Genomic DNA, 12,341 nt, shown 5'->3' with positions numbered 1-12,341 from the left:
CTCCTAAAAAAGAAACAACACTCAAAAAAGTATTATTAAATGGACATTAAAAATGGTTAGTTCACCAGAAGACTTGGACTAAACTGTTTATTTAGATTACAAACAGTTTGGAGTATCAACATTTCAGATACTGATATGATACTGTCTATATTTGGTGTTTTGAAGATGGATACATTTCTAATTGGTATGTAATGACATGGTTAAATAAATGATGACAATTTTCATTTTGGAGTAAGCTGACCGTTGAAGGGGACCTATTATGCTCTTTTTTTACAAGTTGTAAAATAAGTCTCTGATGTCCCTCAAATGTTTATGTGAAGTTTCAGCTCAAAATAGCTTTCAAATGATGTTTTATAACTCTTTGAATCTGCCCTATTTAGGCTTTGCTAATTGTGGCGTTTTGGTGACTGTCACTTTAAATTCAAATGAGGCTGTGCTCTTTTCAAAAGAGGGCGGAGTTACAAATGCCTGGGAGTCAGCATAGTGGCAGATTAAAAATACAAGACTAGCTAGCATCCTATGTTAATGAAGGAGAGATGGTTACTAATGGGCGGGGCTTTCCCTCTCTGATGACACGTACAAAGGGAGAATGTCAATCAAAGTGTTTCTGCAGACTGTTTTTATCAGGTGTGATTATAAAAAAAATAAACGTAATACATTTTTACCATTAGAAGCTGGCTTTATTCACCGACTGTTGCCACACACCTGTGTTTAAACTCCTTATGAAAGTGATTTTTGCATAACAGTCCCCCTTTAAATAAAGTGTCCCCACCTCTTCAGCAGCCTGTTTAGAGCCCAGCTCTGTGTCGTCTTTATGAGCTGAAGGTGCTTGTGATCGACAGGCCGGCTGATACTGGAACTTCCTCAGGCTCTGTGCATAATCACCAACTGTACGGTTGTAGTTCCAGAATGACGGACTGTGTCTTGGAGATGTAGACTCAGGACTTCCTACATAAGCAAATATTGCATTGATAACTTTGTAGTAGGACTGCACAATATTACTAAATTGTTTCAACATCATAATCACAATGATCAATTATCACATCACAGGGTCAACAATGTAAAACTAGGATTATAGTTGATTAGACAGTAATATAATATAAAATAATATAATATAATATAATATAATACAATATAATATAGTTTAATATAATATAATATAATATAGTATAATATAATATAGTTTAATATAATATAATATAATATAATATAATATAATATAATATAATATAATATAATATAGTATAATATAATATAATATAGTTTAATATAATATAATATAATATAATATAATATAATATAATATAATATAATATAATATAATATAATATAATATAATATAAAATAATAATGCCTAGAGGAAATTAAGTTTGGTAATGCAACTCCAAGACAAATCCAAGAAATATTAATATACAAGAGAAAATTAAATAAAACAAACAAACAAACAAATAAATAAATAAATTAATTAATTAATTAATAAATAAATAAAGTAAAAAGATAACTTAGCTCCTCAGTTCAAAAGACATGAGAGTTGTGGAGTCACTACAGAGTTTAACCATAATGGAGTAAAAGTTTCTAGTTTATTATCTACATGTGTTTTTTCTGTGCATTTCAAGACAGCTGAAAACATTCGCACACTAGAAACTGTATCATTTGTGACTTTAATAAAAGTTAAATTTATTGAACGATTTATATAATTAAGACTAAACATTGTAATATAATTAATACATACACAATATAATTAAACATTGTCATTTTACAATCGATTATTTAATTTCTGTACCTGAATCCTTATCGACTCCCCAGTAAACCACTATTTTTTTATATGGATGTTTGCTCTGTTGTGTTTATCTATAGTTGTAAATTGTTTATTATGATTTATGCACAATTCACACCATCACAACTCACATCATCATCCCAATCAACTTAATTTAATGATTTGTTTTTAAAAAACAGAGCTATTCAACACCTTGCCATATTGTATTCCCATCTCAATACATCAAAAAAATATGAAATATGTTATATTTTTCAAATATTATAAAATGCATGGTCCTACTAAATATATAATATAACATAACAGTGTTTCTCAACCACGTTCCTGGAGGACCACCAGCTCTGCACACTGTCTCTTCAACCAAACACACATGACTCAGATCATCAGCTGAGACTTAAAGACCTGTAATAGGTGTGACAGACAAAGGAGACATCCAAAACATGCAGTGTTGGAGGGCCTCCAGAAATGTGGTTGAGAAACCCTGTAATATAATATAATATAACATAACATACCTAATTGACTGCGGTGGCTTTTCTCCTCTTCCGAACGCAAAAACTTCTCCAAAGTTTTCAGGTCATCGATGCAGTCCTCCTTACCTCCAGGCGAATTAAAAACAGAAGGGGACGTGCGATAACGAGAGCGGAGGCTGGTGTTTTCTGCTGGACCGAGGCTGCTGGGATATGGAGGAGAACTTTGAGATGGACTGTAGTTCAACACCTGCAGACATAAAAAAAAAAAAATCTAATATTGAAAATACAGCTTTAAGGAACACTTTTTTTAATATAATACTCAACTAAGGCTGGGTAATATGGGAAAACTATCATATCACGACAAAGTCATCTCATATTCTGATAACAATTTAAATCTTGATATAGAAGCAAATAATATTTTAGATATTTGATTATTGAGCACATGTAAATAACTAATTTTTACACATTACAATAGAGACTCTTCTCATAGTACTCATTCATATGCAAGCATACTTTTCACTTTAATTAGAACTTGAGAGCAAAGGTTGGATTAAATATATAAATATAAAATAAATATAAAACACTTTTCAAAAACTATTAATCAGTGATTACAGGTCCAACATTAAAAGAAAAAAAAAATAATTTCAAGATTGCAACTTTCTCACGATGCTTTATTTATGTTTCTGTCTGCTTCCCTATAATAGCACAGAATATTGCTCTCATTTAAATTATAAATAAAAAGTATTACTATAAACAATGTATTTTGTGACACCATGAATGGTAAATCACACTAAACGTTAACTATTTTAGGTTGGTTAGGATTACCTAAATGATTTACATTTGCTAAATGCCAGAATAATTAAATAATTTTTTTTTTTTGAGAATTTTTAAATTAATTTCTAGACAGGCAAAAGCGTACATAAATTTGCTTGGTATTTTTGCAACTTTGCTTTTAAACTGTTTAACTTTAATCAAATGTTTTGGGTATCCTTTCACAAGCTTCTCACAATAGTTTGAAGGACTTTTGGCCCATTCCTCCTGACAGAATTGGTGTAACTGAGTCAGTTTTGTAGGCTGTCTTGCTTGCACAAGCTTTTTCAACTCTGCCCACAAATTGTCTATAGGATTGAGCTCAGGGCTTTGTGATGGCCACTCCAAAACATTCACTCTGTTGTCCTTAAAGCACATTTTAACAAATTAGGCAGTATGCTTAGGATCATGGTCTGTTTGGAAGACCCATTTGTGGCCAAGTTTTAATTTCCTGGCTGTCTTGAGATGTTGCTTCAGTATTTCTACATAATGTTCTTTCTTCATGATGCCATCTATGCTGTGAAGTGGACCAGTCCCTCCTGCAGCAAAACAGCCCCACAACATGATGCTGCCGCCCCCATACTGCACAGTTAGGATGGTGTTCCTAGGCTTGTAAGCTTTCCCCTTTGTCCTCCAAATGTAACACTGGTCCTTATGGCCAAACAGTTCAATCTTATTTCCACCAGAGCACAGGACATTTCTTCAAAAATTATTCTTCTTCCAGTGTAATTTAGCAAATTGTAATCTGGCTTGTTGATTCTGGCTTGTTGATTTTCCCATGTCGTCACACAAGGAAGCAGTGTGTTAGAGGTTTCGCTTAAATACAATTCTACCTTTGTGCCTCCAATGAACTCAAATGTTAGCCAATCAGAAACTTCCAAAATCTTGACACCATCATCTGAGCTTTTTCAAAGGCATAATAATCTTATTGTATGTAAACTTGACTTTCAAGAAAAGTTATTAACAATTTCTCAAAAAAAATCTCTCTCTCATTATTCTGCTATTAAGCATAACAGAAACAAATTTAATAATCCTAACTTACCTAAAAGAGAAAAGGTTTAATCACATTAACATCTGACTTTTTTTAAAATGGTTATGTGCCTTTTTATAGTGTATGTAAACTTCTGGTTTCAACTGTATATCACATTTTTTTATTTAAAGGTCCTGTGAAGTGCTTTGAAATATGCATTTTTTATTTGATGTAGAAAATTCTCTACTGCACAATGAAGATAGGCGGGACAGAGCAGCTCCTTCAATTTATATAATTTTAATATAATTTAATTTATAAATAAATAAAATAAAAAGTATCATTGAACGATTCAGGCGGAAGTAACAAACTACAAGCTTTATATGCTTATATCAATTTTATATCTCCTATATGTGAATTGTTGTCCATGAAGTTTTTGGCAGCAATAGTGAGGTAGTTTGCCATGGCTTTCCTCACCCCTCTCCATCATAAAGTGGCCGAAAGAAGGCGTAGACTGATTGGCTAATCATCATCATCATCATCATATGTGAATTGTCACTGTTTTGGAGCGCACTAGGTAATAGATATCCTTAAATCAAACATCTAAAAAATTATTATTTAATTTCACAGGACCTTTAATGCCATGTCAACAATGCTATTTTTATGGCAAAAACATTTCATTAATAAATATAAATTTAAAAACCACAAACAAATGAAAACAAACTAGATATTTTATATTTTAGATATAAAAAAATATTTCCTGGTGATACTTCTGCTGAATATCTCACAGCACTATACTCTACCTTTCCAAATGACATGGAGGGGGAGAAGGGTCCGCCTGAGGACGTGCTGCTCAGAGGTGGACTGAATCCAGACACACAGCTGGGTGAAAACTTGGGGCTGGTGCTCGAAGGTCGAGCTGGGCTGAAACTGAGGACATTCTGACCCTGCAGAGGCGAGGACTGCACTGACACTGGAGCTTCCTTCTTCTCCTGTTTCTGAGGTGGAGAGGCTTGAATACCTATTAAAATTGATTATTCATTTCAGTGATTTTATTAAACATACTAACTGCATTTGAACAACTTATAGCCATGATTTTTTCATTTGTATCTTAGATTTATTACATTGCCTTTTTAATAACTTTATTTACTAACAATGAATTAAAAATTAAAACATTAAAATATAAAATGAGAGTTTTTTTACGTATAAAAATGAGTATTCTTTAATGCAAAAAAAATGCCTTAAAATCTGAATTTTCCATTTTATTTTTATTTTCTTATGTTATTTTTATGTATTTTTTTATTATTATAATTTTTTCATTGCTTACAATGTGAAATAAGGATTAAATCGTATTTGTCTTACCTTGTATTTTTTACCTTGTAATGCTAGTTTTTCTGTACTGTATATTAACTTGCAAAACAAAATCAGGGAAGATTATTGATCAAGATTCTCCCCACAAGCATTAAAGAGACAGTTCATCTAAAACTGAAAATTCTGTCATCATTTATTCACTCTCCAATTGTCACAAACCTGTTTAAGTTTCTTTCTTCTCAATAACACAAGTTACTTATATTAAAAATATTGGAAACCTACAACCATTGACTTCCATGGTGTTTGTTTTTCCTACAATGGATACATTTTATTAAAATATCCTCTTTTGTTGATCTTTTATTTCAATGGCTTGGAATCCCTTAAGTGCAAGTAAATTGTGAATACATTTTTGCTCATCTTTTTAGTGGAACTGTGGCGTTAACAAGACTTTGTTAAATGTTGTTGTCATTGTAAATCAGATGTGTGATTTCTTAGCCAAAACTCTTTCAGCTGACTCACCCGAGCCCCTGAGTCCAAGAAGGCGATGTTGGTCTGGGCTGACAACAATTGTGGACGGGGCCATCGTGTACTTGAAATACTTCCAGAAGTCAAAAAGTGCATTGAGACTGAACAGGGAAGCCAGGGCAAGTTCTGTCCAACAAAACCACAGTGAGGAGAAAAGCTGTATACTACTGTAGGTCACTTACAGTAGGAGATTTACTTACCAATATACCAGATGGGCCAGTAAGTTATGTTGTAGTATCTGCTTAAAAGCTTTCCAGACCTAAAAGACAAGGTGACTTAGTTACTTGAATTTAAGAAATGATACATTTTAAATAGTTGTTAATTTACAACTAGGCATGGGACAGTATTGATTTACCGCGGTTTGAAAAAGTCACATCTTTTATACCATTCCCGTTGGATTTTTTTTAGTGCAGCAGTATCTCCAGCAGCAAAGGACAATCCAAATAAAAATGCTACAAACAATTATAAACGTTTCTTAAACATGTATGCATCTTGAATAGAATTGTATTTATCTATTTACGCCAGTAATTTTACTGTGCATAATTGTTTGGATAACCGTGTTGTTGTTGTTTTTTATTTTATTTTAATAAAAATAAATAAATAAATAAAATAAATAAAAATAAAATAAATAAAGTAAATAAAATAAAATAATTTTATTAAAATAAAATAAAAAATATTTTAATAATTTAAAAAAAATTATTTACCATGTTTTATTCATTCATTCATTCATTTTCTTGTCGGCTTAGTCTCTTTATTAATCCGGCGTCGCCACAGCGGAATGAACTGCCAACTTATCCAGCACGTTTTTACGCAGCGGATGCCCTTCCAGCCGCAACCCATCTCGGGGAAACATCCACACACACACTCATACACTACGGACAATTTAGCATACCCAATTCACCTATACCGCATGTCTATGGACTGTGGGGGAAACCGAAGCACCCGGAGGACACAACACGAATGCAGGGAGAACATGCAAACTCCACACAGAAACGCCAACAGAGCCGAGGCTCGACCCAGCGACCTTCTTACTGAGAGGCGACAGCACTACCAACTGCGCCACTGCATCGTCTACCATGTTATAATTCATTTATTTATTTTATTAGTGTTGCTGTATTTTGTTTAGAGCATATGCATGTACATGTCATCAATTATTTATCATTCAGTTTTTCCTGTATCTGTAACTGTATTTGTGAATCCTGCCTAGTTGGAGAAAATAAAATAGTTGGGAAGTTAGGAAAAAATAGTTTCTTAAAATAAAATATACTATGTTTAATGGGGGAAAAGTGTTTTTTATTTTATTGAGAGAGAGAATATACACAAGTACAAAAAAAACGTTTAAAAGTAAAAAAAGATCCTCCAATTTTTACTTGAATATACAAAATATTTCAATCCATAATTTTAAAAAGTTGCTATTTTTTTTACCCAGACATTTGTTTTTCGAGCAGTAATCACAATACTGTTGTACCGTGAAACCATGATATTTTTACCTAAGATTATCATTCCCTCAGAATCTTATACCGGCCCCATGCCTAATAGGAACTCACATCTCAGTGTAGATCATCCCAGCCAGAGACATATTGAGCACAGCCCAAGCCAGAACGACCTGCCGTGCCTGTTCCTCCTTCCTCAGCTTTATGGTCCTCTCAATGAGGGAGGTCATGCCTTCTTTTGAGGGGGTCATTTCTGCAGTTGATCTTCTGACTATCACACTAGATTGAAAGAAAAATATATTTAAACAGACAGACACTATCGCTTTATCGTCTATACCGAATAAAACTTAAAAGTACAATATAAACAACACCAGCACCTATATAGGTTAACGGATTTAAACTGAGGTAAAGCTGGTTTTATATACTTACACATTCGTTCATTTTTGAACATTGACAACACTTTGAACAACGGATACTGTTTACTATAATACATTGAATATTTGGTCTGAAATTGCATGTAATTATGACTTTAAAACAACATTAGCACTATTTAATTGACTGTAAATACTGTTGTACTTTGATAGTCATTTGACTGCTAATGTGATTTGTCTATTTAGAATCTGCAATACTAATTTCTGCTATTATTCTATTAAGTAGAGAGTCTGAATGTGCGAATATAAATACAACTTTACCCTAATATGGATATATTACAGCATCAGAACTATATTAATTCAAATAAAAGGTTTTGCATCTAATGGGAAATCAAGTTATAAAATATTTTATTGTAAATATAATATATTATGAGGATTATAATCCATTTTAACCAGTATTATTCATCAGCAGTTATGAGCTCGACTGTAACTTAAAGAATGTTGGTCTAGAAAACGTTAGCAATTCGCTGCTAATATGAGTTCAATACTTAGAATTATGAAAGAAAATACTTTTCTGATTTTATATTATAAAGGAGAAAGTCTGAATGTGTGAATATAAATCCAATTTACCCTAATATGGATATATTACAGCACCAGAACGACTAAAATGCGATCCTACATTTTGTGTCTAATATTAAATCAAGTTTTGGAATACTATATAGTAAATATGATAAATTATGAGCATGATAATCCATTTTAACCAGCAATCATGTGCAGTTATGAGCTTTACGTACAATGTGCACTTGTGAAATACTTCACTGGTAAGTTAAACTCTGCACTGCGACAGCTGGAGAACTCGAGCCACAGTAAATAAAATACGAAATAATATATAAATTTTGATGTAAACAACTCGTGAATGATGCACAGATATGATTCAAATGTGTGTTGATACATACTTCCTCTGTACCAGTCCTCCATGAACGCGGTAAAGTGTGAAGAAGGAAGCCGGAGACGCAAACGAACAGCAACAGAGTGAAGACAGCCGCAAATAAATTACGACAAAGGACGTTTTCTTCCAAAATAAAAGTCCTTTTATATCAGACAGCGTGCTATATACATATTACTTTAGGATATATTTACAGCAGCATTTTAAATGGGCGAAAGATTAAAAACCACATACTGTAAAAACACAGATAAAACAAAAGAGGTAAGAACAATCAGGGTATTACTTTATTAGAACAGTTGTGCATTACATAAACTATTTTAGTTCAGCTCGACGTTTCCTAGATATAAAAGTAAATTTTCACATATTTTTCAATCGTTTTAATGATTTTGAATACGAAGATTGGATTTAATTAATTAATTTGTTTATATAATCAATGTGCGCCGGTCAAATTTTTATATAAAATGAAATGTTGTTCTAAATAATATTATTAAAATGATAACTATATTAAAACATCTTGATATTACAAACTTCCTGCAAGCCCATTTAAAAGCAGCAGAGGTCAGCAAAGTACTGCAACGAATGCCCACATACTTAGAATAATAGATGACAATATAAAAAGGTTTTCTAATAGCTAATCACTCATAAATTCTAATAATAACTAATTGCAGAAAATATATATATTTTTGATTTTGATTAACTTGCTTATGTACTAAAATAACTATATATATATATATACATACATACATATATATATATATATATATATATATATATATATATATATATATATATATATATATATATATATATATATATATATATATATATATATATATACACTAAAAATCTATCAAATTAAGGCAGAAGGCAAAACAACAAAGTCAAAGTATTTGCATATAGTAGAGAAAGAGAGAGAGATCAATCATAGATAGATAGATAGATAGATAGATAGATAGATAGATAGATAGATAGATAGATAGATAGATAGATAGATAGATAGATAGATAGATAGATAGATAGATAGATAGATAGATAGATAGATAGATAGATAGATAGATAGATAGATGGATGGATGGATGGATGGATATAGATAGATATGGGAAGTTTGTGTGAATGAATAAGTTACTGTAAATAAATTAATATACAAGTTAGTAATGAACTAATGAACGGACACATTTTGTCTTCTTTTTTTGTCTTCTTTCAGGTCTCGGAGAAACAGAAATGATGCATTATGTAAGCCAGAGTCCTTACTGGACATTGTCCTTCATCTCCTTTGATATGTGATGAGCCGCTGCTCACAGCCTGGAGCAGGAAAACCCATCGGCCGCTACACAGGACTGATGCATTAAAGGGATGGGTTCACCCAAAAATGAACATTTACTGACTAATTACTCTCCCTCAGGTGCTCCCAGTTCTGAAGAACATATTTTGAGAAATGCTGAAAACATTTAAGATGAAAAACTAATATGGAAGTCAATGGTCACAGGTTTTCAGCATTTTTCTAAATATCTTCTATTGTGTTCAACAGAAGACAAATAAAGAGTAACTGATTTGGAACAAATAAACAGTGTGTAAAAATGGCAGAATTGTCAGTTTTGTGTGAACTATCCCCTTTAATTCAGTATTTTGTCGCAGGAAAAACTGATTGACTTCCATAAGAGGTTAAACAAATACAATGAAGATCAATGGTTACAGGTTTTCAGCTTTTTTATAAAAATCTTATGTTCAACAGAAAAAGAAAGTAAATGGTGAGTAAAATATAACAATCTTGTCAGTTTTGTGTGAACTATCCCCTTTTATACAGTATGGCAGGAAACCCATCAGAAACTCTGTATGCACATGGCCACCAATACAGGACTGAACCAATAAAGGGGTAGTTCACCCAAAAATGATCATTTACTGACCAATTACACTGCCAAATCTGAATCAGTTTCTTTCTTATGTTTTTGATAAGTGCTGAAAACTTGTAACCACCAACTTTCATGAGAGCAAAAACAAATAATATAAAAGTCAATGGTTACAGGTTTTCAGCATTTACCAAAATATCTTCTTTTGTAAACAAAACTCTTTGAACCCTATATCTATGTGTGTAATAGAAGAGTAAAATATGGCAGAATTGTCAGTTTTGGTGAACTATCCCCTTTAATTCAGTATTTTGTAGTGGGAAACCTGTAACCCCTGACTATAAGAGGTCAAACAAATACTATGGAAGTCAATGGTTACAGATTTTCAGCTTTTTCTAGAATATCACCTTTCGTGACAGGATGCTGAGTAAAATATAACAATATTGTCAGTTTTGTGTGAACTATCCCCTTTAATGCAGTATTGTTTGGCAGGAAACCCATCAGCCCATGACCCATCAGAAGATATTTTGATAAATGCTGAAAATTTGTAACCACCGACTTCCATAAGAGGTCAAACAAATACTATGGAAGTGAATGGTTACAGGTTTTCAGCTTTTTTTCTAAATATCTGTTGTCTCTTTATTTATGTTTACTGCAAAAAACAAGTAAATGTTGATTAAAAGATGTCAGAATTGTCAGTTTTGTGTGAACTATCTCCTTTAATTCAGTATTTTGTAGCAAGAAAACCTGTAACCATTGACTTCCGTAAGAGGTCAAACAAATACAATGAATGTCAATGGTTACAGGTTTCCAGCTTTATTCTAAATATCACTTTTATGGTGACTAAAATATAACAATATTGTCATTTTTGTGTGAACTATCCCCTTTAATTCAGTATTGTTTGGCAGGAAACCCATCAGCCACCTTGTATGCACATGGCCATCAATACAGGACTGATCCATTAAAGGGGTAGTTCACCCAAAAATCTACATTTACAGACTAATTACTCTCCTAAATCTGAATGAGTTTCCTTTTCTTTTATTTATTTTCACACAAAAGCAGATATTTTGATGAATGATGAAAACCTGTAACCATTGACTTCCATAAGATGTCAGAAAAATACTATGGAAGTCAATGGTTACAGGTTTTCAGCTTTTTTTTAATAAAAATCTTCCTTTGTGTTCATAAGAAGTGGGAAAAAAAGTACATTGTGTGTAAAAGCTAGCAGAATTGTCAATTGTGTGTGAACTACCCCATTAATTTAGTATTTTGTGGCGTGATCCTGATCTGCAGTCTGTTTCGGCACAGTTAGAGGGCGTCTGTGTGCGATGACATCATACAGTCCTTGCCTCCGTAATTGGCCTGTTTCCTGCAGCGGCGCGGAACACACAAGTGGAGCCAGACACATGCTCACAGGGATTTTCCAGAAAGACGAGGGGCCCAGTTTTAGGGACGCTGAGAGTCTAGGCTGAAACCACTGTAAATGTCACAAATGAATGAAGGGCCTCAGCCCAAAATGCAATCTGATCCAGCGAGCCCCAGGGCCAGAGTCGTTTGATCTGCTCCACATTCCAGCCCTGAAATACATTACAGCATCTCCATGTTATGACATTATCAATACTATCTTCACATGTATGTTGTTAAGAGCTCTGCTTTTGTTTGTGTGCGAAGGTCTAGCTGCTTCAATTGATCAGCAGCCAAACGCTAATTTCACAATCAGAAGCTGATGCTTTTAAAAATAGACCTTTTTCAGTTCGCTTATTTAACCCTTAAGAGATAGCTCACCCACATGAAAAAATAGTGAAGTGATTTACAGTAAATAATATAGAAGTATACTATAGTGAAGTGTATTTTGATGTATATTATGCTATTTTCTTGCTAATTTTACAG

The 12,341-nt window shown here is 32.7% G+C and overlaps 1 protein-coding gene across 2 annotated transcripts in view; it reads right to left on the bottom strand.

The window, feature by feature from the left end:
- tmem209 (transmembrane protein 209) overlaps positions 1–8,693 on the bottom strand; it is a 15,340-nt gene extending 6,647 nt beyond the window's left edge. Inside the window, 7 exon segments of one of the 2 annotated variants that reach the window (NM_001270973.2) lie at positions 773–948; positions 2,287–2,491; positions 4,825–5,042; positions 5,852–5,983; positions 6,058–6,116; positions 7,405–7,569; positions 8,618–8,693. In NM_001270973.2, coding sequence (NP_001257902.1) covers positions 773–948; positions 2,287–2,491; positions 4,825–5,042; positions 5,852–5,983; positions 6,058–6,116; positions 7,405–7,541 — 927 coding nt within the window. In that variant the 5' untranslated portion in view covers positions 7,542–7,569; positions 8,618–8,693. 2 annotated transcript variants of the gene reach the window in all.
- Positions 8,694–12,341: the final 3,648 nt, after the last annotated feature.

The sequence above is a fragment of the Danio rerio genome, chromosome 4, assembly GCF_052040795.2.
Source record: "Danio rerio strain M-AB ecotype USA chromosome 4, GRCz13ab, whole genome shotgun sequence".
Classification (NCBI taxonomy): domain Eukaryota; kingdom Metazoa; phylum Chordata; class Actinopteri; order Cypriniformes; family Danionidae; genus Danio; species Danio rerio.
The sequence above is the reverse complement of the archived record's forward strand: the minus strand, read 5'-3'. Positions and strand labels throughout refer to the sequence as shown.